This window comes from Alligator mississippiensis, chromosome 1 (genome assembly GCF_030867095.1).
Source record: "Alligator mississippiensis isolate rAllMis1 chromosome 1, rAllMis1, whole genome shotgun sequence".
Classification (NCBI taxonomy): Eukaryota; Metazoa; Chordata; order Crocodylia; family Alligatoridae; genus Alligator; species Alligator mississippiensis.
Window position 1 is genome coordinate 202,407,674 of NC_081824.1, and position 27,573 is coordinate 202,435,246.

Here is a 27,573-nt window from a genome sequence, read left to right on the forward strand (position 1 = left end):
GTAATTCCTTTGACTTCCTGCTTCTATTAAAATTAGTAGCAAAACTCCCATTAACTGTAAATGGGTAAAGGATCAGGTCCTCAGATGCAACTCAGGCAAGACTGTCATCTCAGGCTCTGTTAGTCAGCAGTAATGTTCATCTGCTTTCTTATATGTAAATATCTTGATGTTTATTGTTCTTGGCTAGCACTTTATTCATGTCTTGCTGCATTATACATGTTCATTTGTTTACATAAACATGAGGAAAAATAAAATATAGAAAAGTGAAATGAAATGTTCAGTACTTCTAGACAATTCATTTAAAAGGCCATTAAGCAGCTTTGCTAGCAGCCTACTGCAAACTTTGAACAGAATTTTGCCCTTAATAAAACATGTGTTGCTTCAATTTTCTCCAGTAAGGACCTCAAACATTTATTTACAGCCAGGAAAAAACCAACAGTAGAGAAATTCATAGCTAGAACCTGAAGAGACAGGACAGGACTCAAGTCATGAGGTTCCCAACCTTACATGCATCTGAATATGGTCTTGAGTAAGCTCCTGTCTGTATATGTTGGAGTTTGCGTCTCTGACCTAGACATAAATTCTTCTCACTTGACTTGTGTTGACCAATAAATTCTGAATCCAATTTATGATTCTTGGCAAAGGATATCTGGGCCAGATCATATCATTTTTCCATGTTTGATAACTGGTTGGACATTCTCTGACCTAACCAGGAGGTTCAACAAAGCCATCTTGTTTGGCTACTTTTTTACATCAGATTTCTGAAAAGAACAGAACTCCCTATCCAGCCACTGGCACGTGTTCATTTAATGAAAAGGTAGGCTCCACATGGGGCCGAGTCTCACCCGCTCTCACCAAGGCAGCCTGCGTCATGCTCCTACTGGCACCTGCTAGCCCGGTCTGTGGTCAGTGCGCAGCTTCTGGCAGGGCTATTCCTAGTGTGGTTCCAGCCGGCCAGATACTGCTCTGCTCCCTTCATTTCCAGTGGGAGCCACTGGGCTGAAGCCTCCCCACTCTTGCCCGGAGCAGTGCAATAGGGGCAAGAGCAGGAGGAAGAGGTGCCACTGGAAGCAAGGGGAGCACAATAGCACCCAGCCAGTGCAGCCGCACTAGGAACAGCTCCAATGGAAGCTGCACACACTGGCCGGGGCCCAGACTGGTGGGGCTGATCTGCTCCCTTCACATCCAGCTGTGACTGCTGCTCCAGCCCCTGACACACCGCTCTGTTCCTGGGGACAATGAGAGCCTGGCCAGCTGCAGCTGCACTGGCAACAGCCTTGCCAGAAGTTGCATGCTGGCTGGTCCAGGCCAGGGCTCATGGGTATGGGCAACAGTACAGCATGGGCTGCCCCAGGTGGGGCTCAGCCCCATGTGAAATACTATGGGGGCAGCCACCAACTAGATAAGTTCTGCTGTATGTGTCCCCTTCATCCCCCTCCCTCCCATTACCCCCAGGTGGCTCCCAAGCAGCCTCCCCAACTTGCACACATGTCCCCTCCGTACCCCCTGCCACCCTTTGCCCACAGGGCAGGGCATGCAGGGAGTAAGTCACACCTGCCCCACTCCTGAACACTGCTCCCCTCCACCCAAAGCCCCAAAGGGAGTTCTGGTGAGTTGTTGGAGATGGGAAGAGGGGCTGACCCAGCTGGCAACAGCTCATCAAAACTCTTTATGTGGCCCTTGGGCCCAAATAATTGCCCACCTCTCATTTAATGACTTGATAGGATCTGATCCCCAGTTTCAACAATGACACTTCTAGACATGCTACATATGAATGACAGGAGGCATGATTTTGGGATCAGGAATCAGATCCCAATTGCATGATTACAGGACAGGGGGACCCTAAGATTACAATCCACCACAGTTTCTCCCTGAACCAGCAAGTGAAGGATAAGTGTCAGCCCTGACGATGAGCTAACTGTTGGATCCAGCCCAGGAACTACACCAGATCTGAACCTTGCCAGTCTCAGGGATGACAATCAGTCAATTGTCCAGGCCAGAGCCAATGATAAGAAGATGGCTGACCCCAACCTCATGGGGGCTAGTTTGAGTCCCTGCTGTGGTACCAGGCCCAGAGCTGACAGGTGATTGTTGGCCCTGACCTGAACAGCTCTGCATCCAGTTTGAGAGCAGGGGCTGTCCATCTGGGGACAACAATCATCTGACTTCCAAAACACCATGCCTAGCAGCTCTGGCCAGGCTGCTGGGTGCAAAGAATCAGGGATTCTCAGTGAGGGAAACCAAAGGGGCTTTCCCTGAAGGAAACTAAACTTTGCCAGGAGCCTCTGATCCTTGGCAGCATGGCCAAAGCTGACAGGTATGGGGTTTAAAGCTCCCAGCAGGGGAAGCCCTACAGCATTCCCATCTCCCTCACCTGCAGCCTCAGGTGCAGCTAACAATCAGCTAACTGTTGATCCCAGGGCCGGGACCAACAATTGTTGTCACTGGCCATATGTTAAATTTAAGGTAACATACAAAACAGCCATAAAAATATTCCACATTATAAATATTCCATATCTTCCATTTTATGGTGCCTTAAATCACGTGTAGTACCCTTGTTGTTTATGCCACTATTAAAACGTTATGTGGAGAGGGGGCCACAAGAAAAAGTAAGCAAACAAAAATTAAATATTTTACCCTAGCTACTGTCTCTGACTCTGCCAAGCAACAATACAGGCAAGCAAATCACCATCCTTAATTCCATCATGTAGCTGAAACCCACTGGAGTCCTTCTTGCTGCCATGTACTTTTAAAATGCAAGGGATACATTTTCTAACACATAGTCAGAATGTGACAGTGCAGCCTGCATGACTCTGGCCCAATCTGTGCCAAGCCTGGCTGCTGTCATAGCAAACACACACTGCTCTTTATGACAGCTGCTTCACTGTGGCACTGTGCCATGACCACCTTTTCAATACACAACTTACCACAAATCTCAATTTTTTTCCTCCCCAGGTCTTCTCATATAACCATGGCACACATATGTTTCTCCATGCTACACAGCTGTTTGTTGGTGATGGGCTGCAGTAAAAATGATCCAGACAATAGTCTGTTTTGTTGTACAGCCACCATACTCCACCAACCTTCTTTACGATAATACTGTGCTTAGTTCCTTTTAATCAGTAGATATTCAAATTGCTTTTGCACAGTGTTTAAGAATGAACTTCTTTGACATCTGGGAAATCCAAGGAACTGAGAGAATAAGTGTTTTGACCACCTTTATTTTGATCCAGACTTGGAATAGTACAAAAAGCCCTGTAAACCTCACATCCTCAGCCTGCCTTCCCTCCTCTTCCCTTGACATAGTCTCTACATATTTATGACACATAAAATGTGAGTTTAGAAAATAAGGTCTGGGCTACGTATTTTGTGCTGAGCCTTCTACTCCAAATACTTTTCTTACGTAAAGTGCACATGGTTCATAGGAGCTATGTTGAGGAGTAAAATCCAGTTTTACTCTAGCTATCAAAAATGAATTCATAAAAGAATTCAATCAATACACTTTGGAAGTCATATATTAAAAGTAGGATCCTGATGTATTTTGCAAAGCCTTTTTGTAACAGGTGCACAGATTTGCTTTGGGCATTTGCCATAACATCTCAATGGGGTCTTCCCACTGCCTCAGCCTGAGAGTATTTCAACTGGACATTTTAACTCTGCATTACTTTAAGCTGAAAATGTCATCCATTTTCACTTGGGGAGGCTGAATCGTACAGTCCATTATTATCCATTTCTTTATAAATATGAAACTCCCTCCTTGTATGAAATGCTGTCAGGCAACTTTGCTCAAATTGCTTCAACAGCATAACAGAAGCTGGCAGATGCCAGAAGTACTGTGAACATGAGCTGAAGCTGATCCCATACTATGCTGCCTCTTTCTTCTCTAGTGAATCTTGGCATCAGCTAACAACAGATCCAGTCACTTGCTAGTTTCTGGAGACTGCCTGCCATTCCTCCTCAAACAGATACAAATGTGCTCTTTCTTGCTACTGCTTTGGAAAAACATAAACAATATTTAATAATCTTCTTTTGCAACATTGTTACAGCACTAGTTGTGGACAAGCATAGCTCCTGAACCTTCCAGATTGCCACCAAACTGCCAACCTGATTAATCCTGTGCAAATCCACCTGCACAATGGAGAGAACAACAGTAATGGGAAAAGAATGTGCACAGTACCCTGTGGAGTCAAAGCTTGCCAGCATCAATCCTCTATTCAGGGCCTGATCAAATTCAAATTTGGGTAATTATATACCAAGAAAAGATAAAACATATGTAGACACAGTCTGTGTTACAAGGTGCAGACTAAGTACCTCCATACTGTTGTACGGTTCCATTTTGCCAACAGCACATGTCTATGCTCACAGTGTATCAAGCCACCAAAGGACAGACAAACTTTCTTCTGAGATATTTTTCACGTGGAGGCCTCAGGTGTCTTACCCTTCTTATCCCTTGAGGAGGAATTAAGGGGAATTCCTAACATAATCTTCTTGCTACTGTTTAACAGGAGAGGTTTTAAAAAGTGGTCTAAATTGTACCTATGTCCCAACTGTTTGATCAGTTTATTAGGGCTACACTACTATGGGCATATTGGAATGATAGAAACCTGAGAAGCTAGGGGTAACAAATTAGGCTATCTGAAGTAATCAAGTTACTCAATCTAAAGCCTTTGTTGCATATTTATCAGACTGAAAGAGCTGGTAGCAACCACAGAAACCACTCCTTACCACACTGCATCATTACAAGGACATGGCTGGCATAATCCAGAGATTTCTACATCCAAGTGTAACTGTTGGAAATCAGGTACAGAGAGGTCCTCGATTTGGGCATTAAATTTTTTTACGCAGCACTACTTGACACAAAATTGTTCTCTCTTTGAAAGAGGTGAAGCCAATTAGCTGACCCCAAAAGACTATCTTCAGAGTAGTTCTAAAATTCACAGCTGTAACCCAGGGCTGCTGGAAAGATTCAAAGGACCTGCTGGGAGATGAAACCTCTTTGAGGCTTCTGACCTTATTGTTCTGAACAACCTTTCATCAGTTTCCTGAATGTAAAAGCAAATCATTGCACAGCCTGGAAAATAATCCCATTCTTCAAAGCTGTGATGTGTTGTGTTGAGCCACAGCTGAAACTGGGTTGGCTCACAGAAACTTGGCACATAGGTGGCTGTCACTTCTGCTCCTGATTTCCAGCTTTTGTTTTAAAAACAAAATATAAAAAGACTGGTGCCTCTCTACATTAAGAATACCAACCCATTACATTACCAATGTGGCCTTAGAGGCCTTACTATAAATTAAATGCAGGCTCGCATTATGGTTCTGAAAGCAACTTACGTATGAAAATTGAATATGAACAATGTAGGGATGTCCATTATAACTGGATAATGTATGAACTACCTCTATCAATCAGTTGACTGTTGACTCTGAAACCTAATTATAACATTATCTCACTGTTGATGCAATCACAAAAGAAATATAAATTACTCTATTATGAAAATCAGCATAAATAATTATGATGACATCTTATTTTAATGTTATGAGCAGGGTAAGGTTGGTGCCTAGGCAAACTTTGGGAGAGTATCATCATCCCCTGCCAGTAGTGATATGTAGGTGGTGCACGGGGGTACATGTGCACCTCCAGAGAGCACTGGTGCACCTCCTGACAGGTTGCGCTCCCTGCTTAGGTGATGGGCAGAGGGGGGCAGCGGGAGTGCTGGTGCCCCCCCTGCAAGTGCCTGCCTAGAGTGGGAGTGCTGGATGAAACACCGCAGCCACTTCCAGGAGTGCCATGGCCGCTTCCTGGTCAGTGAGATTGGCTGCGGGAGGACTGCCCCTCCAGTCACTGACTAGTCAGTGGCGGGGCATGTGCCCTCCTGACTAAGGTGGCACCAGTCACCCATATCCCCTGCAATTTCAACTGTTTGTTAATGAATAAAGTAAATAAAGCCTACCTTACAAACATAGAAACTAAACCATTCAACATACTGAGTGGTAGTCAACCAACCCACTGCTTCCTATGAATTTCTCTCAAGAGATAAAATTAGAACCATTTTGGTATTGTAGCACTCAGGTCATCATGGAGAGCTGGCTCTGTTAGCCAAGTATCCAGAGAGATTCATGAATTGGATATGACAATTTTTTAATTTATGGTGCTCATAACCTAAAATCAGATCACTGAATAATAGAGAAATGTTAGTCAATTTATTTCAGATATCAAACATGCTCTTATTTCTATTAAAAAACTGTACAAAGACCCTTGAACACACAGAGAACAATTTAATTTACTAGTACATGCAGAGCCACCTATCTAAACCTTCTGTCTTTAGCAGTTCTTAAAAAAAAAAAAATCCCTAAATTATTTGATAAAAATGTCATTCAACAATTTATAATACTAATGGTGTTCAGAAAAAAAGTTCAGAGGGTGTAATGTTCCCTTTAATACATCTATTTTACTGGCTAACTAATTGTAAGGTTGCAGATGGAAAATGTAACTCTTCTCCTTAAATGCCTGTAAATAACTACAAATTCTTTCACTAGCTTTGATACTTCAGTGAAAGGAGAATGGATGTCCCAGGAGACTTGTAATTAAATACAGAGCTTGTCACCTTCACTTCTCAGGGTCAAATCTTGCTCAGTCTTGCAGGAAGTTGTTACTGAATGATAGCTGCTCAGTGTCCTACAGTAGCTGAATTATTAAGTGAATTGGATAGGTATTTTATTACTGAAAAACCCCCTGTCATCATTGGCACTAATTAGAAAACTTGTTGGCACCTTCATCAGAGGCCAAGCTATGGACAGGCATGAAATACCCTCTCAGTCCCAGAGAAGTCTTCTACCTTTTTAAGTCTGAGTTGTACTGACTGGGGTTTAAGCAGTCATATTTTTCTTCTCTCAGTGCTGTTCTAAAGGACTTCAGTCTCCAGAATTTGCACCCTGACACCTCAAATGCCCTCAGTGTGTGTCAGGGTACAGTCCACCCAAATAGATGATCTGATTTCATCAAAAGAATGATGTCATGATATCATTTTACGCAAGTTCTGTGACTGAAGCTTATTTGCAAAGGTCAGCCCTCTGTCTGATCCCAACTAGAGTGAATGGTTGAATGTAGGCTCTAGGACTGATCTGTCAGAGTCCCTTACTTTTGCTTTCCCCAGCTCTAAAGATCATATGTCACAACAGCACTCTCTGCTGAACCCATCTACTTGGAGAGTGACAGGGGCCACAAGACTGAGTGGCTAACATGCTAGATCTTCTACAGCCATCCTACCATTTCAGGGATGGGGTAGCTTGGATAATGAAATCAGATCCAGCATCTTATATCATCGCTATGAATCAAAAATGCCCTGTAGGAATCAATATTATTATACAAAGTATATATATTATTTTTATAAGTATATAATATTAAATAGCATATAACAAATATATTTAGTTAATTATATTTACAGATGTATTAATTACTATTTAATTATATATATTTATGTAATAAATATATTTACCTTGGTTTACTGAACTCAATCTCAAAGTGGTCCTAGGCATGCCTGTGAACAGCATCTGACTGAAGGGCCTGGTGGCACCATGGTGGGACTACTCATGGTGGGGTAGCTCCTATAAAATACCACAATGTTGCAACTTCTAGAGCAAGGGTGGGTATAGGGCACCTCAAAACCCTAGTCCCCACTGCCTTGTGCATCCTGCTTGTTTGAGAAAGGCTAAGGGACATCACCCTGACAAAAACATGCCCTAGCTGAGGAATTAGGCAGTCAGCAGGAGTTCTTATCTGTTGCTCTCTGGCACAAGCTACAAATATCGAGGCACTAAATGTCTGGACTCAGTCTGGCCTTTGGATTCTGTCTCAATGGTCTAAAGGGGGGAGCTGGGGAGGTCCCCCGTGTACTTGGTGGCAGTCCTGAAAGTGGACCATAAGTACTTCTGGGTCTGCCACCGAGCATGCAGGGCCCCCCCACCCACACTCCTGTGGGATGCTCCATCTGCCCCATCATCACAGTGTTCACGAGCTTCGCCTGGTACTTCAAAGTACGTAGAAAAAACATTTAAGGCTGTGTCTACGGCCGAATCGCTGAGTCTCTGAATCAGCACTGAATCTTCAGATTTGATTCAGCTGAATCAAATCGGGGACAGTGGTCCGAGTCAAATCACTGTTCCTGATTTGGGCCAAATCCGAATCAAATACAGCCCATTTGGCACACCCCTACTGACCAGACCTTTTATGCATACACCATAATCCAGAGGATCTCAGTTGCGTACTACTAATCCCTGCAGCTCTCAGGACCATGTTCAAGGAGAGGCAAGAAAAAAATTTTTTGGCATGCATTGTAAAATTGTAAAATTCTACCTAAAAGCAGAATCATGTTGCAAGGCCTACAATGTCCTTCCTGCCTTTTCATTTCTGTCTCCCTGATATCCTTGCATATCTCAAAGCAACCATTATTAGCAGGAGAAATATTCCATGCTCACACAAAAGACTGTATAACAGGTGGCTGATACTGCCCCTGTCCTAACTACCATCTACTTCAGGAAAAATCTCAAACATTAAACAAACAACTATAAAAAGGCCAAGTGAAAACCACTGAATTAGTGGACTAAGTATCAGCATACAATTATATATAAGAACTAGGAACCTCCATAAATCGCACCGGAAGTACCCCCCACAGCAGCTAGTTAATGTTTTTCATTTTGTCGCTTGCTCCCACTGCCCGATTGGTGGAGGGGCCTTTCCAGTCTGGCCATTTGCTGCTGATTGTCTGGGAAGTGAAAACTACGGTTTTAACTATGCTGCAGTTTTCACTTCCCTGCTGATCAGCAGCAAACAGCATGACTGGCAGGACCCTTCTGCCAATCAGGGCTGGTGGGGGGCAAGCAGCAAAATGAAAACCATTAAAGAAGCCACTGTGGGAAGAGGGGGGTGGGCACTTCTGGCATGATTTACAGAGATCCCTAATAAGAACCTTTCAGCTGAAAAACCTTTAATCCCCCAGTACCTGGGAGATGATAAAGGATCTATCAACCCTCCATTTCATAGGTTCTAAAACTGAATTAAAAAAAAAAAAATTATTAGACCATGAACTATGACACCCAGAACGATTTTCCCTGATTATTAAGTTAGTTTGTCATTCATGATGGTATTTGATAAATAGCAATCATGTTTCCAGGTTATAACTGGCCTGATCCTGGATGGGAAAAGTTGATAGTAAGAGGAAGCAATGACTGTCAACTTGTTTTGTTTTCCTCTACTAGGAAACAGCTATATTCACACATGACTATGCATGTTCTGGTGTTTAATAAAGAACTACAGAACAGAATGAAACATCTAGGTTGAGCTTGACTTCAAGAAAAAGTGTGTATGGATCAGTTCAATACTGCTATAAACAGCAAGCAAAATTCTATCCTAGCTGCTACTTTGTAAATTACTTCATTTCCAAAATACCCTTGTTGTAATAATATAATAGAGTGACCATCAACAGGTGTTCAAGTTTTACTATGCCCTGCTTGGGTGATGAGTTAAAATGCTAAATTATGAAACTTCAGGTTATTGTCAACATGCTAATGAAAAAGTTGTAATTGGATTAACATAAAGGCAACAGCACAGTTTCAACACAGAATTAGAGTCAGAAAGTATACTTCAGAATCCCAAGCATTTGTTTCCTTGGGCATTCTCAGGAAAGAAATCATGGTAAAAGAGGTGCAGACACCAATCTGTATGCAAATTAAAACAGGACATGCATTTATTAACTTGACTGTTCTTTATCTGGGTATCAATGGAGCTAAGTAAATACCTTTTCACTTGGGCTTTCTACAGTATATCAAAAGCACAGGAAAATGACACCTGCTCTCCTTGTCTTCCATTGTCTAGCAAAACAAATGAAATTGTTCAAAAATGTCTCAGAGAACAGATTTTTATTTTCATGGGTATTATTTATTATTTCTACTTGTATGGTAGAGCTGACCAAAGTTCCATTTGGGTTCAGGGCATAGTTCTTCTTGCTGTTGGACAAACACATAAGTAAACAGGGTGTCTATCCCAAAGAGCTGTTTAATTAATGTAAGTTTGTCCAAAAGTGATATCAATTCTGGGATTCCAAAATGCCTATTTTCCTATAGTTGCAGCTTTTTTTTTCATATGAAGCCATAGGATCAGTTTTTGTTGGATAATTTGAAAAATTTCTGTAGCTATTAATAAGCACGTTTAAAATCTTTGCTTAAAAATCAACACATTTTAATGTGTTGAGATCGTTGCTTCCCATTATATTTTTAGAACAGTTTCCCAGGTTATTTTCAGTTGCCTTATTACAGGCTATAAAGTAAGATATAGAAGCTATCTTTAATCTCTGAAAACCTTTGGAAATTTGTCTATAAAAGGAATAGCATGAGGTCTTCTACAGAAGTCGAGTCAGTTTCAGCACAATGCAAGGAAGCAGCAAGGGTCATGGATCAGCTGCCAAAGCTCATCAAATTGAAACTTTTGTAAACTGCAAGAATGATTGCGCTCTCTTCAATAAGGGTAATCTTTTACTGGTTGAGATAGCTTGTCTCTGTTTCATTTGGAGCAGGTATTACGAAGAAGCTTGGACACAGGCAGGATTTGTCCCTACTGATAATGACACATTTTTCTTTAGGAGTAAGCTGGCCACCTCAGTCATCTGGCTCAGATTTCTAGAATATAAAAACCAGACAAACTGACAGATACATTTTGATAGGGTAAGAAGTTACTACTATTTTCTTCGTATCTCTCCGTTGTGCAAAACAATGAGAACCGAATGTCAGTCTTTATCCTTTTTTGGCTCAGGCATCATCATCAGTAACCCTGAGGTGTATTATGCAGTGGTGTCCTTATAACCTTTTCAGATGTCATTGTTACTGTCACATTCATGCTATTCCCTTTTTAACTCCTTGCAGGAAGAACAGGGAATGCTGTGGTGATATTATTTAGCAGCACAAACAAAAGCTCTGAAGTTTTTAAGGGTAACAGTTGTCAATGTAGATTAAGAAACAACTGAGATGGATGTTTTTATATGCCTCCAGGTAAGATTCTGCAGTGAAAATTTAGTAATTCTGATAATAACGTTCATGCAGGTAAAAAGAAATTCAGTTCGTTATCCCTTAGCCGTTATCCCTTCTCCCTGACCCTGCAGGAAGCTTTGTTGTGGAAATTAGCAAAAATGTTATTTCCAAAAACTTGACAATAACACTGGGAAGGATTTGTAGCGTAAAAATAAGTTCCCTTTCTGACAATCAATGGACAATAAAGCCATAATCCAACACCCACTGAGGTCAACAGGAGGACTCATTAAGTACTCTGGCACTGGCACAATCTGAACTAAAGTCTTATTGGGGAAGTTTTATTGGTAAATCTTAGAATCAGGCCTGAACTATTCTGGTCCAGCCTTATGTGCTGAATGGCAAGGAAAAAAAAGGAAAACTAATGAATGCCATAAATTTATACTGAAATCAGTAAGTGGCATTCACATGGGATTCACAGACACAGTTTTAACTGAATGCCCTAGGCTGTTCAGGCTGTTTAGTACAGATGGTCATCTCCTATGAAATCAGGACCTAAATTCTCAGCTTGGATTTAGAATTAGAATTTAGGATACTCTCAAGAAGCATAAAATGATATCAGGAGATATCCTTTTCTTTGGTGGTTAGGCCTCACAATGACAAGAATCTTTTTGAGGCCTCAAAGAAGGAAGATTTGGTCAAGGAAAGCATCAATATGATATCTTATCTGAGGGAAGTATCTTAATCAGAAAGCAAACTGAGGCTTTGTGCTCATTCAGGGAAATATGTTTTGATCACTGCACCTGAAATATGACTGAAGTTTCCTCTCTAATGGGCGTCTACATGTTACCCTATGGCAGGGGTTTTCAACCTTTTTGGACCAGTGTGCCCCCAGTGACTGGACGTGGAGCATCAGTGAGTGGCAAATGTGAGCTTCTCCCGCCCTCTGCGTCCAGGCGAGCGGTGCCTGCACAGCAGCACAGGATGGTGTGTGGCAGCACTTTGTCCTCACCCACCTGCCTGCGTGTACCCCCTAGGGCCTTCTCAAGCACTCCCGGGGTACGCATACCCCCAGTTGACAACCCCTGCCATACGGCAATGTTGTTACTGTGGAAGTACTAAAGCAGGGCATAGTAACTGCTTGCACTGGACCGTACGTGTAGTGCACGGTTATTTTTGCTGTAGCAGCACACTGTATTGGGGGAGTGCACTGCTACAGTGAAGTAGCTCCTGGTCACACATAGACATCTGTGGATGCTATGTTGCCATAGAACGTTGCTATGGTGATGTAGCATCATGTGTATATGTGCCCATTGAGTCCTACTAGAATCATTTCCCCTGTTTTGACTTTTGTGCAATATTCAAGTTTAAGACTTGCACTGTAAGATCACTATGTAATAAGTAAAAGCTGCAGCTGTTAGCTCTTATAATAAATTACTGTACAGGGGATACATTACTGGGATATAGAGTAGAAATAAGTTGCAAATATGCATTACTCTTAATGACCACATGGCTACTTCTTTGTTTCATGCTGTACAATACATCAAGTATTAGAATGGATTTTTAATCAATATTATTATTTTCTTCCCTTCTTTTATGACTTCAGTTAATGGACACTACATTTCTTAAAACATTCCTAATAACTCGTTGGTCACATAGCAAGACAAAACAGGTCATCTTCAAAGCCCCTTTTTTGATATGTATAACAATGTCTCAAACTTTGATGAATTTCCAAAGCCTCTACCAGTATTGTGTAGATACTCTGATGCACTCTACTGCTGTCTTTTTGTCAAAGCACTTACTCTCAAACCTTACTTGTGAACTTATTTCATCTTTGCTGGTCAAAAGCTAATTTAAACTTAAAATTTGGAATATCATATAAACTGATAAAGGGTTAACAAAAATGTGAAAATCCAGGGTTAGAATTTACTGTCTTCAGAATTTTTTTTAAAATAGTAATATGACTTAATTGATATAGAAATGTCATTCAAATGATCCACAGCCTTTCAAATCTTCACTAGGAAAATGGCCAACAAGAAAAAAGTAGATAGGAAAGAAAATTGAGAAGAATTACAAGGAATAGAACAATCATAAAACTGTGGAAACTTTTCTAAGATAGAAAGAATACTTTCAATCATTATTTTATGGAATTTAGTTTTTATTAGTTTGCAGGCATATCACAGCTGATTTAGAAAACCACAAACCAATAACATTATTGTAACCAGGAAATGCAATTTACTTTGGTCTAAAGTGCATGACTTACTATATTTATTTCTGGATCAGTGTCAAAATTAGACTGCTAGACTGTAAAACCAGTAGCTGTTCTAAAGGTCCAATATCTTACAAACCATCAGGGCTAGAAATAAATGCTTTATACAGTTTTATACTGTCTGAAAGCTCCCCAGCTTTCCATTGGCAAGTACACATTTGGTTCATGAGATGGAACTTAAAATGAATCAGTTTGGGGAAATTACATCTTGCTCATTTTCCACTTCAGTTCTGATGTGCTTTTAGCAACAATCACCTTGAGGACTGGTAGATTTAGAAATCAATTAATATGCCCCTTCAGTGCTTCAAGTTAATGCTTAATTCAGACATCTGTGTGGTAGGAAATGTAGAGTTCTACTAAACACAGGGGTGCCTCAGGAAGTAGAAAAGATGAGTTTTTATTCCTTTTAACCCTGAATGGATTTGACCTCTCATCTCTTGATTTCCAGGAGACTATCCTAACCACCAGGCTATAAAACAGACTAAGTGAAGGCATTCTCCATTCCTCCAGTTGAAGCTGGGTCTTTGAGCAGCCAAGAGCACAAGTGTCATGAGTCAAAAGAAAAGCAAGCAACAAGGAACATGCCTCCATATCCCAGGCATGGCAGCAGACCTTTGGAAGGAGGGAACCTAAGTTTTAATCCCTAGTACCAGGGCTCTTTAGGCATTAGACAGTCAGTTGTTCCAGGCCTACCCTGGAACAAGGACTAGAGTCTAGGACTATTGCAGTCTTGGTTGCCCAGTGTCCTTGCTTCAACAGGAGACATGGGGCACATATGTGATCAAACTGGATCACTTCAGAGAAAACTGAATACCTTCTGAGCATAATGGGTGTGCAAAGTGGTCAGTATTCAATTTGGATTTGGACTGGGCCTGATTCAGGGGACAGTGATTTGATTCGCTGATTCAGATCACTGTCCTGATTCGATTTGGCTGAATCTGAAGATTCGATTCTGATTCAGAGAATCAGTGATTTGGCCATAGACACAGCTTTATATGTTTTTTTCTACATACCTCAAGGTACTGGGCATGGCTCGTGAATGCTGAGATGGTGGGGTGAATGGAACATCCCACGGGAGTGGGGGATCCCCCCCAGACACATAGTGGCAGACCCCCCTTAGGCCTCCCTGGTGCAGTGATTGGCCACAGAGGGACCCCAGGTGCCCCCTCCAGACCCAGGAGGCACTGGTTGCCGAGCTGGGGGACAGGGTCCCCACACACTCTGCGGCAAACCTGGAAGTGGACTGGAAGTACTTATGGTCCACTTCTGGTTCCACCGCCGAGCACGTGGGGGACCCTCCCACACTCCCACGGGACTCTCCATCTGCCCCACCATCTCAGTGTTCACGAGCTGTGCCTGGTACCTCGAGGTACATAGAAAAAATATATAATGCTATGTCTAAGGCCAAACTGTCAAATCACTCTGAAAAGAATCGGTGACCGAAGCTTTGCACAGCCCTACTGTGCATGCCTAGAGGCTAGAGTGTAGGTGCCTGTGGAACTTTGCAGTACAAAATGTAAGTACTACCTACTGAGTTTTGTGGCTTTTGAAGCAAGCCAAAATTGTATTCCTCATTGCAACTTGCGTATTTGGCCATCTCCTAGATGTAGACCAAACTGTGTCTGGTCCCTACAGCTGGTTTTCCACATCCCATAATGTCACTAGAGTGGGCAAAGATTTCAAATCAAGACATCTTCAGTTAAAAATACAGATTTGACTTTTTATTAAAACTCAATTTTGAGATTCAAATCATTTAATCTTTAAATATTTCTATTTCCATTTCAAATATTTTTAAATTAAAAGTTAAAATATTAAAATAGTTTGCCACTGAAAAAAATATTTGTTTTGACAAAATCAATACGAAACATTTCAGTTTGAAAGATGGGTTTTGCTTGAGACAGAATTATTTTTTTATCTTTTCATTTCCTAATAAAAATATCAAAGAATTTCATGTTTGGTTCGCCTTGTTTTTTTTCAGAATTGCCAGTGAATGAAGAGAGCTTGTTTTCCCATCTCCAGTTAAAACTATCAAGCTATACAGTCATTCTCTGCCTCTATTTTTCAGTCTCCTATTTGAGCTGTTGCATGCTGTATAAGTAATCAAATATTCATTGGAATGGGGACTTGAATCTGACTGTTCTAGCTTCTAGTTAAATGCTATAGGCTTAGGACTATACACACAGTCTGTCTTTGCATCCCAATGACTGTAAGGTGGAACAGAAGAGATTGAGAAAGACTGAGAAGAAAAAAACTCACTCATGCCTTAGAACAGCCTATGCTATGGTAGGTAAGCCACTCACCTGGAGTCAAATCTCTCTCTCTCATATCCTGTGAGAGTATCCTAATCACCAGATGATGAATCACTGAGAGGCACTGATCTCTCTTCTAAAGGCCTAAGGTTGATCCTAATGTAAAATGGGAGCAATTTCTGAAATCTCAAAAATATTCCTGAGACAGGAAAACTATTTTCAGACCCAGCTCTAATCAGAATGACATGATTTGAAAAGCTATTAGAGCTCATTGTGTGAGAATAAGAACAAGAAATAATCTAATGTGCCTGGCTTCAGGAAGAGGACCCTCTTTCAACCAATATCATATCAAAAGAAGTAGATTTCTATTCCTTCTCTTACCAAAAAAAGCTTATTTCAAGATACTCAAGGTTCAAGGAATATAGTTATAACTATCAACAGGAATTTCTGGAAGCTTTAAATTAACTGTTATGGAGGCTTAGGGAATCTTTTTACTGTTTGGATTATTTTTATAACATGATGAAAAAAAAAAATTTCAAAAAGCAAATCCAGTGGGTAGAAATACTTGCCATCTAAATACCAGTACCCTCATTGTGTTCTGCGTAAAACTCTGAATGCAGGTTCTGACTGCATATAGTTGGGTACACAAGCAGGAACAGAGGTGACCAGAAACATTTCCTCTGGATTTTCATGCAGAGTCAAAGCATAACCCTATGCGAGAGCTAGGCAATGTTCCCTGCTAGTAGAGTTTTGATAGATGAGGGCAGGACAATAGTTTCCTCCCCCCTCTAGACAGCCTACCTCTCCTAAAAAAATTAGCCACACGGAGAAGAAAATAAACTGCCCCCATTTCAAGGGTTGTAGAGATGCTGAAACAGCATATGGTTCCCAGAAGGAATTCTGGATGAGTCACTGAGAATTTCTCATGGGACTTCTGCTGCTTCTCATTCATAGCTAAAGCCTCTGACTGAAAGTTTAGCTCAAGCCCCTATTCTACCATCAGAAGCATAATGGGGTGCCTGAGAGCCCTGGGTGGCAGCAATGCACAGACAGGACAATATTGCTGGTTGCACTGCTGAGAGCACAGCAGCAGCTAGTCCAGCAAGGCAGCTGCTTCTATTACTTCACTTCCCAACCTCCTACCCACCTTTACTCATTCCCAGCTGAAAAATCATGATGGAAATCTATTTATTAACTTTAGAGTTAAAAATAAAACAACTCACCTAATGGCTGTGTCAGAGAAGTATATGGTGCTCCTGCTATTGCAACAAAACATGCAACTGAGACTTTGCTACAGACTGCCTGTCTGAGCATGCAAAGTAATATGAAGTGGGGGGGAAAGAAAACATTTCAGGGGTCAGTTTTGCTATGGATAGATCAGCCAGTAGGTGGAAAATGATTACTTCAGGCCGTTCTTACTAATTACCATAGATACGAATATGATGGTGTGGTTTTCCCTTCCATTACACATTTCATAGAGCCAGTTAATTATTTATGCAATTGAAATTCAACCAAAAACATTCAACAACAATGTTTAAAAAATCATTCACAAACAATATTTACTATTTACCAACCAGGTGTAATACTTCACATTACATTAAATACTTGGAAAAGATTTTGCCTGAAGTTTTCTTTATCTGTTTTTTCTGACCATTTCTCTACACCGAGACTATACTCATGGAGTGAAAATCTGACCCCAGTGATAACCCTGTAAAGCTTTCACTGACTTCAGTGAAGGCAGAATCTTACCCAACATACCTAAGAGGCATGCATGATACAATGGAATCAGAACTCCTGGTAGAGTTGGTATATTTTATTAGACCAACTAGTTTTCAAAAAGATATCAACTCTACCACGAGTTCTGATTTCTTTTGCCTCTAGACCAATACAGCTACCACCTGGACACTTGATACATGAAACAATGAAATTAATGGATACTGAGTTGGAAGATACTGTAGAATATACCACTAAGGACAGAGGAACACACACAGGCACACACAGAGGATAGAACTATTCATGGTCAGAATATTATAAAATAAGATTGGGTGAAAGAAATTCATTCTAATACCCAGTAGTTTGAGCATTCACAGGTGAGGTGGGAGGCCCAGGTTCAAATCTCTGTTGAAATTAGTAATACTTTTCTATACCATATGGAACACTGCATGAGGAGAACCTGATACCCATGCTGGAGTACCCAACAGCCTAGTAGTCAGGCATCTTGCCTGAGAGAGAGAAAAATGGCACAGCAGGGCCTTCAAACTAGGTCTCCTGAATACTTATTTAAGCATCATGCTCCTGATTCCTTATTTGAGACTTGCTCTTTGTTTTGTTTTCTGCATGTGGAAGTAGGAAAAAGGAAGGGTTTGATTTCATCCTGATGCTAAAGGGAAAAAAAAAAAAATCACCTCTTGAAGTTTTCATGAGACAAGAAAGCTGATTTAAGCTTTATTTAAGAGGAGCTCTTGAAAACTTTCTTCATCATACTGTCCCTATGAAAACGTGCATGAGGTTTTACACTTTGGACCAGCAACAGGAAGATTTCAAGAAAATGAATAATGGGTGAATAAAGTGAACCATGATCCATGATCAGAAAGTAATCAGAGACCAGATTTGCTTCTGCAGTAATTCTACTGATGCCAACTGTGTTAGACTAGAGAGAAATTTGACCTCTTGTATATTTCTCGCTTAACTAGTGGAGATGGAGAGTATAATATCATCTCTAACTATAGGAAAACATAAAGGACACCAACAAAACAATCAGCATAATTATGATCAACAGGATGAAATTAATAAACAAAAAGGTGAAACAAGTATCAGGAACATTTTTATAACACTCAAGTAAGGAGTAGTGTCTAAATGGAAATGCTGGAAAGGCCACCACTTCTAACACCCACTAAAAAAGACTGTAGGGCAGGGGGTCAGTAACCTACAGCCCAGCCTGCAGGCCAGATCCAACTCAAAAAATCAGCAGCCCACTCCAACCATAGAGGCAGGGGAGGTCTCCCCAGGGTCTTATTGCGGGCTGTGTTCAGTTAGAAATCTCTCTGCTGCATCAGCAGTGACATCTCTAGGGTCCTAGCGCCTGCCTTTTAAAATTGATTCCCTTCACAGCATCTGCTGATTACTGGGGGAGTGCAGGCGGTGCAGTCCAGAGTGGTGGGGAGGGGGGGAGGGCAGGTTGCAAGCAGTGGACCACAGTGGCAAAAAGGTTGTAGGGAACAATCTTCCCTGATGGTGAACAAGACCTTTTAACCTATCTTTTCCTGTTCTAATCCTTACCAGTTAAATTTTCCTTACAATTGCATTACAACTCGATCATAATGATTTTGATTTCAGTCAAATCATTATTGGTATATCATCACTAATCATTAGTATAGCAGCTAATTTGAAAGCATTTATTGCATGTTTTGCATTTATTATTTATTAATATGTTATTTCAGATATTCTTCTTTTTGGTACTAAATTCACATAACTTTTCTTTTGAAACAAATAATTTTCTGTGCCCACTATATACTATCCCATAGCAAAACCACGCTGAAAATTATTAGCTTTTCATACCAACTCAAATGCACAAGGTCAAAAATGAGGGAAAAATAAAAACTGAATGTCCTCCCTGACTGTGCCTAGGATTTCTCGCTTAATCAGCATTACTCAAAGTCCTGAAGCACAGTTAAGTTTTTAAACATTGTCCTTAAGCTGTTTGTCTTTTCTGAATTCCTGTATAATATTGATTCCTGACTTAAAGGTGTAGTTGCTCATCTACTTCAGCTTCTCAGGTATATACGAACTTTGACTGGTTAAGAAAGCAGGGAGTATTAATTTTGGTTTTTTTCACCATTTAGTGTCAAGGTTTTAGATACAAAAGCTTTAGATAGCAAAATGCTACTCTTCAGCATATAATCTACATCAAGATATCTATGATTCTTTGTTTTTAGAAGCATTTGAGGAAAACTTTCCCAGTGCCAGTTTATAACCATTTTTTAAATAAATTGTTCAGATTGACAGATTATTTATTTTTTTGAGATTTTCATAACTCTAGCATTTCTTCTACCAAGCAAATGGAAACACACCTTAAATTTATAAATTATCTGGATAGATCTCTCCACTGTATAGTTACAATTTAGGCAGATTTAATGGACAATTCCTCAGGTTGCCCTGGCAATTACTTATGCACTGACCTGAAGGAATCATTAATATTAGGGAGTTGAGAGGCAATTCAATTTCCATGCTGGCTCAACTCTAAGCTTCTTTTAAGTAAAGGCTGTCACCTGTTTCAAATTATGTATGATGCCTAGCTGATGCGGAAGACTATTAGGAAGTTTGAGCTGGGAATGGCAAATTCATATTATCAAGTTTACAGACTCAACTTGAGCTGTGGTCTCATATGTCAAAGGGCCACAGCTCTTGGAAGTGAGGTAATGCAAGGATTACAGAAATGATTATTCATCTCAGACAAGATGGGAAAAGAAAACAAGGTTAGGGTTAACAATGAACGATTAAATAAAAATTATGGTATAAATGAGCATTTTAATATATGTAAATGTGTATGTGAAAGAAAGGACAGAAAAAATGTTTAAGGAAATCCAGTTACTCAGTTTGTGAGATTTACAGTGTAACACATATGCCAAAACTGGTGTTTCCGTTCAATCACATCACTACTATCTACAAGATTAAGAAAGTTGAGAGACAATCCAATACATAACATTTTCATAAACATGTCATGACAAAAAATGCAAAACTTCATTTAGGACACTGACTCGGGACATTTCTTTCTAACTATATTCTCTACTAATTTTAAATAAAACAAGTTTTCAAGAGATGCTTTACCCTTTTACTATCTGTGTAATAATGGAAAGTAAGAAAATATACTCGCATAGAGGTTGCTATTTCCTTTCTTTAAAAGCCCCTATGCCACTCCTATCCACTCTACTCCTCCCTCATCTATTGTCTTTACTCACTACAGATACAATTCTCCCATCTGGTAACAGCCCTGATTTTGCTAATTCCCATGGTGCATGTAGGCTCTATAGTGCCAAGGTATATTCACTCTTGTTGTGGAATACATGGACCGAGCAGGGATCACACTATTCCCCAAAGGACCTCTGTGTTTGCACGCGCATGCACGCACGCACGCGCACACACACACACACACACACACACACACACCCGCCCCTTACTGCTTGTTTTCAAGTATTATGGCAACCTTATTATCAATGTTATTTTAAAGCAGATGTCTTTGAGGCTTGTTAATAAAAAAAAAATCTTTCCTTTTGATGTTAGAAATGAGCAAATAAACACTTGATCTTTTAAAATACACAAACACTTTCATTGTCATAAGCATGCAGTTATTTACCTTCTATACGAGTAGAATGAATTAGTTTTTAAAAAATGACTATATTTTGCATTACATATCATTAAATATTTGTTAATCAGATTTAGTCATTCATTCGTATGCATTTTCTGATATCAAACATGCATTTAAGTCACAGAAATTCAAGTTGTGCAAATGCTCAGTAATAATAATAAAAAAGCAAAACAAAATACACACACACACACACACACACACACAAGCACATTCTTTGCCAAAACAAAAAAAAAAAAAAGCATGCATGGTCAGGGTTTAAGCATTTCTTAGCCAAAATAATTACTAGGTTATTAACAACAAAACAGCCTGGCAACTATTTGAAGCAGTTTTTATTCATGCTTTTATTGGAGTCGTCTTAATTTCCACCCTCCCCCACCCCTTTTATTCCTTTATAGCAAACATGCTAAAAAAAAAAAAAAAATCTCTGTGGCTTAAAAATCAGCAGAAAAAAAATGAAGCATCCATGCTCTGGGTATAAAGCATCGTTTTCTTGGAAAAAAAATCAAAAGCCCTTCTACATTTAACATATATCGTGCAGAAATTTGATCTCCATATTAATTACATGCAATCTCCAAGGAGACATATTCTAAATTTTTTAAAGTCATTTTTAGTAATCAGTGCAAATGCCTTTTTTATTTTGCTGTTAGACTAATGGTATCTTAAACCCTGCATGCTGCAGTGCTTAGCCTGTGCTCTGCATCGGCTGTGATAGAAGAAGCTACCTGAGAGGTTTCACAGTGCCATCTCATATCCATGTCTGCCTGGCTACCCTGCGTGCTTATAGCTTTTTTCTTAATTCTTAATGGAAATCCTAGGAAATTTAGTCCATCCTCTGAAATCAATACTGGTGACAGGAGAGCTCCCTGACTCAGTGGGAGATCAAGATGATAAATTGCCTGCGCATCAGCCCGGCCTATCAGTGCCCTGCACACAGATGGGCGAGAAAAGACACAGAGAAGGCTCCATCTGTCACGTGTCATGGGAAAGCCAATGGCTGACACACTGCTGCAGGAAGAGATGCTGCAGTTTGTTCTGCAGATTAGAAGTGCTGTGCATCACCACCAAGTACCAATCTAGCACAGTTTGGGGAGACCAGCCTGCTGCTTCTCTAATTCTTGATTGTAGACGCAAAGAGATGGTGCGATTTCATGTCTGCACCGTATGATTCCATTTTATGAGGAAGACTTGTCTGCATCCTTTTATGCTCTAACCTAATGAGATTAAAGCAAAGGAGGGGAGGAAGGGTGTGGGGGGCGGGATGTAATGATTTCTCTCCTAACCAACTCTTTTACAATATTTTGATTTATTTCTCTTCAGCTGATTTGTATGCTTTTGCTTTAGATTAAATTAGCAACCTTTAACTGTGCAATTAGCATGCAGCTCTCTATACGGAACCGCCTCAGAGCCCTACAACTGTAATTATAATTTTACTTCCAAGCTAATGAATGACATTTTTGTACATCACGTTTATAATGAGTATTTTTATATGATGATTCTGAAAAGACAATTATGCAATATTAGGAAAGGCATTATTATGCTCTTTTGCTAATGAGAGCTGCTAACTTTAAAAGTATTTAAGCTTCCAAAATACAAGCCTTCCATCTCAAATATAGAAAACAACAAAATGTAGATTTGGCTTCCTTTCCAAAACCTCTAAAATGATATAGATAGATAGATAGATAGATAGATAGATAGATAGATAGATAGATAGATAGATAGATAGATATGAATGAGACCGAAGAATTATTACATATTTGCCACATGAAACAGACTTATTTACTTTAATACTGTCCTTACTGTGAACGTGACAATAATTCTTGCATAAGGAGGGAATGCACATCTGGGCTACCATATGGAAACCTTTTCTAAAGTACATCTGCTATCATTGATCATACTACAACAACAGATATACTGCGCAGTTCTTCAAGGCATGTGAAATGGTTATATCAGCCTTGACAAAGAAGGTTACCTGTTAAAAAATTACGGTGTCTTGTAGCCAAAACACACACAACCAAATAAGTAAATAAACACGTGAATTTGAACACCGGGCATACTGAAAGTTACCTTTTAAAGTAACACATTTCTGAATGTTTTGGCCTCTATTCAATATAAATGTTCACTTTGAAAGTTTTTGCCTAGTATAAGGAGTCATCATGACAGCTTCAGGGGTTAATGTCAGCAAGTGCCTATCACCCTCTCCTTTAGGGCTTTTTTTAGAATCACTCAAAACTACTTAGAATAATGAACCTCTGCAGTAAGAAAGAAGACAAGTGAGCTCTGGAAAAAGAAAGGTAAAATTAACTTAGTAATTACTTTAACAAAAGCTCAGAGAAGATAAGTAGATTTGAACACCCCCCTCCCCCCCAGACAGGCATCTCTGTTTATTCTTGCTTAGTGTTGCACATTTCATTACTCACTGAGCAGTTCTTTCCATTCTAATTTCTAGGAGGGTTAGGGAGGGGTTGCGAGATCAGTATATATAATTTAATGCAACTTCTTGTTTAAGCACAACTCTCCCTTTAATAAGAACGTGCCTACTCTTTAAAGCCTTCAAGTAGCAGCTGCAAGTGCTCAAAACATTGCAGGATCAGGTCCATACTCTCCTCAAAAACATGATTTTAGATATGAATTTAATCAATGTTCTCATGCATTAAGAATTTAGGAGCTGCAGAGCCATTTAGGGGAACTTGTAGGGCACCTTTTGTAGATGAGCCTATGAACTTCACTTCATAAATCTACTGGATACAAAAAATCATGGACTTAATACAGGCATTGGATTTATGACACATTACAATCTGTCTGACATCTAACACACCAGACAACCTTCCTGTTAGCTGACCACTTGTTTTCCTTCACACATTTCTCTCCCATTCCATCTCTACCCTTTATCTTCCAAACTTCCACTCATTTGCATCTTCACAGACTTCTTGTTGACTTTAGCTTCTTTTCTACCTTGGAGAATGCAACATCAGCAGTCTCCCAATACCTAAGGAAGGGTGTTTGTGCCTGAAAGTTTGCAAAGGACTTTTCCCCAACTATTTAGTTGTCTAATAAAATTTATCACATCTAGCCAAAGAACCTTGCCTGCATTTATTCACACATACAAATGCTTATGCATTATAGTGACCTTTCCCAGCTTTTAAAGTCCAGAAAAATCCAGAAAAGCATGGTATTTCTGTATAAGCCCAGTACACACTAAATGCACATTTATCAATGAAGTACCAACTTCTTTGGACTTCGTAAAAGTAATCTTTCCAATGTCCTACTTTTAAAGCCAACTCCTGTCCTTACAAACCCTGAAAAGTTGGCTGTGTATGTTCAAATATGAGCAGAAATTAGCTCATCATTTTTAGAGCATTCAATAATTTAATTAGAAGCTTGTATATCTATCTATAGCCTTCCTCAAGCTATGGACTGAAAAAAAGTCACAACAATGCAGCTAGGTAGCAAAAAGGATGAATGAATTACTATTATGGGGCACTACTGCTGTTTGAATAAATCCACTGAGCTTGGGGCCAGGCCAAGGTTTTTTGCTTGAACATCTTGGGCATCTCTCATGCCAAAGGACATGCTGTGTGGCTTGTGTGCAAGTGTTGCTATTGTTAACTTGTAAACTGCCACTGGGTTCAGTTTGCCACAGGGCAGAGATTAGGGCACAGTCTCTGCTGAGTTATGCACCTCTGTGCTTTCATTTTAGTCTTGAGACAAAGCCCAAGAGCATTGTTTTGGAGAAGAAATAGAATCTGAGGAGCATGGATGGGTATATAATGGCCAAACCATAAGTTTTTTTTTTTTCTTTCTATGTGTTTTTGTGATTTTGTTTTCTTTTAGGAAAGGCCAGCAAAATTGGAAAGACCCTCTGGGCTTGAACCTCATGTATTTTGGTATCTTCTGGAAAAAAATCTCAGTGGCAAATGTTTTCTACATTTCCATTCAGGGCAAATCCTGCCCTTCCTTACATAGGACTGGAATTCCCTAGTTCCTGCTGATAGGCATATGGATCTTCCATGAATAGATGGGAGAGGATGTGGAGTGTATCAGGAGGAGCACCCAGCAATGAATGTTCATTTCTGCATCAGTTAGTTCATGGGATAGTGCTCAAAAAATCTGCTGTGTTTCAGGGGTATTGGTTGTAGCTACGTTGGTTTAAGGACATAGGCAAACAGTTCTTTGGGTAAATGTGATATCTATTAGACCAACTAAATACAGTAATGCTAACTGTCATGAAAAAATCATGAGACTCCCAATTTCAAAGTCAAATTAACTCTGACCCATGATCTCCTGAAAGAGAGATCAAATCTCAGGATTTTTTCTTCTGGCACGTGTAGACAGTGCCAACCTGGTAAGTCTGTGGAGGAGCAGGGGGAGAGGGAAAGGGTGGGAGGGGGAAGACTGAGGCCCCCAACAGTGAGGGAGGGAGTGTGGCAGGGGCTGGGCGAGTCATGCAACCGGGCCGTGGGCGACTGTCTGTCTGTGTGCATGTGTCCCTCATTCTCAAGCCACAGCCCCCCCAGCCCTGCTGCTGCCCCTCACTTCTGACCCACAGTATCCCACATCCTGCCAAGGTGTGCAGGGATCCCACCTCCCTGGGCTCCAAGCCCCACACACTTACCCACAGCCTCCCATGCCTTCACAAATATTGCCCCCCACACACACACTTCAAAAATAGCATCTCATGATTTACAACTCCAGATCTCTTGATTTTTAAATTTTTCTCATGATTTTTGACATGGTGGTGTTGGCAATACTGTAATAACAATTGTAATTTGCAAGTTTTTAGGCACAAACACCTTTCTTCAGGCATAGGGAGAGTTTACTGTTTTTCCAGGAGTACACAAAACAACAGCTGACTCTCCCTATGCCTCAAGAAGGGTGTTTGTGCCTGAAAGCGTGCAAAGAACATTTCCGCCAACTATTTATCTGTGCTAATAAAATATATCACATTTACCCAAAGAACCTTGTCTGCCAAAAAATCTGCTGCTCTGTGATCTCCCCTCTGGACCTTTGCAATGGGACTGGAGCTGCCTGCACAGTAGTGGGGGGAGCTGCCCACCTGGCAAGCAGCTGAGTGGAGTGTGGCCCCACAACCTGCAGCTCACATGGTGTGTGACCCCCAACCACTGAGAAGTTGGACAGCCCTCATATAAATAATGGGAAGTTAGAACGTTAGCTGCAGACACACAGCTGCACCTCCAGAAATGTAATATACCTCATCCAATGCACCAAATGCCCTGATGGAAAATATGTAGGAGATACCAAACAACAACTGTGCACCAGAATGAATGCACACCGGAAATCTATCAAAGACAGAAATACCCAGTTACCGGTGGGGACACATTTCTCACAGGAGGGCCACTCTCTCTCCAATCTCTCAGTCCTGATCCTCAAGGGAAACTTACGCAACACTTCCCAGAGACGAGCCTATGAGCTCCATTTCATCAACCTGCTGGATACTAGAGATCATGGACTAAACATAGACATTGGATTTTTGATACATTATAATCTGCCTGGCAACTGACTCCCCAGACCAGCCCAGCCCCTGGCTTCTTTACTTTTCATTCCATCCAGGAAGAGCACACACCAACTGCTGAAACTTCCTTAGCCTGATGAAGGGTTTTTGAACTTGAAAGCTTGCTTAATAACTATTCTCCAACTATTTGGGTTGGTCTAATAAAAGATATCAAATTCACCCAAGGAACCTTAGCTGCAGACACATGCATTTTAAGTGGTCCAGATTCAAATATCTTAACATGCTTTTTAAACAACAATTATTAGACACACTTCTCAGTATTAAGCCTCTCACGGCCAAACTTAACTACCTGTATCACTTGAGAAAGGGGTTTTTGTAGCTTCATTTTATGGTATCTCCATTAATAATAACAATATACCATCCTGTTTGTTGTTAATTTAACCAGTGAATAGGCAAATGCGGTAATCTTTATAATGTGGAAGAAGGATAATAGATCTTAACGGCAGAAGACAGGGCAGAGGTGCACCTGACAGACTAACTGAATCAGAGATACATAAACTGTCACAAGAAACAATTTTAAAATTGTTTCTCTTATGCTATATTCATAGTTTTAATATCTTTCTGTTACATTTTCCTGGAAGTGCCAATGGACACATGGTATCAGTATCAAAGGACACCTCTTACTAGCTGCCTCATTGATCAAAACATTAAACCATATAGACCCATGATTGTCAACCAGGGTGCTGGGAGATCTTTTGAAGAATGTTGCAGGAAGTGTGAGAAGACAAGCAAGTTGAGGGCAGACCTAGGCTCCAGAGGTGAGGAAATAAGATAAAGGCAGACTCAAGCTCTCCCTTCAAAGCCTCTCCCTCACCCTCACTGCCAGAACATAAGCACTGTAATAAATAAATTACTTTTTAAAATGGGGTGCTGCTTAATTCACAACAGTTATGGATGGGTGCTTCGAGTAATGAAGGGTGCCTTGAGTCTAAAAAGGTCGTGAACCACTAGTATAGACTGTCTGTCTTGTGTGAATTCTGTCTCATTAAAAATAGAAAGATTCGCATAGTAGTTTAGCCTTCACACTTATCAGCGTTTGACCTTTAAGCTTTGTGATCCATGATAATAAGGGCTCTCTTCATTCTTCTACTTATCCTCTTGGAGGGATTTTTTTTCTCATTTTTGTGTTTATTTCATGTGTACAATG

The 27,573-nt window shown here is 40.4% G+C and overlaps 1 protein-coding gene across 22 annotated transcripts in view; it reads right to left on the minus strand.

Moving 5' to 3' along the window:
* NRXN1 (neurexin 1) overlaps positions 1-27,573 on the minus strand; it is a 1,201,358-nt gene that overhangs the window by 65,639 nt on the left and 1,108,146 nt on the right. Inside the window, exon 1 of one of the 22 annotated variants that reach the window (XM_019497426.2) lies at positions 21,619-21,683. The exons of the other annotated variants lie outside the window; for them this stretch is intronic. Within the exon in view, the coding sequence (XP_019352971.1) occupies positions 21,619-21,651 (33 nt within the window). The 5' untranslated portion in view covers positions 21,652-21,683. Of the gene's footprint in view, positions 1-21,618; positions 21,684-27,573 lie in introns of those variants that run through there. 22 annotated transcript variants of the gene reach the window in all.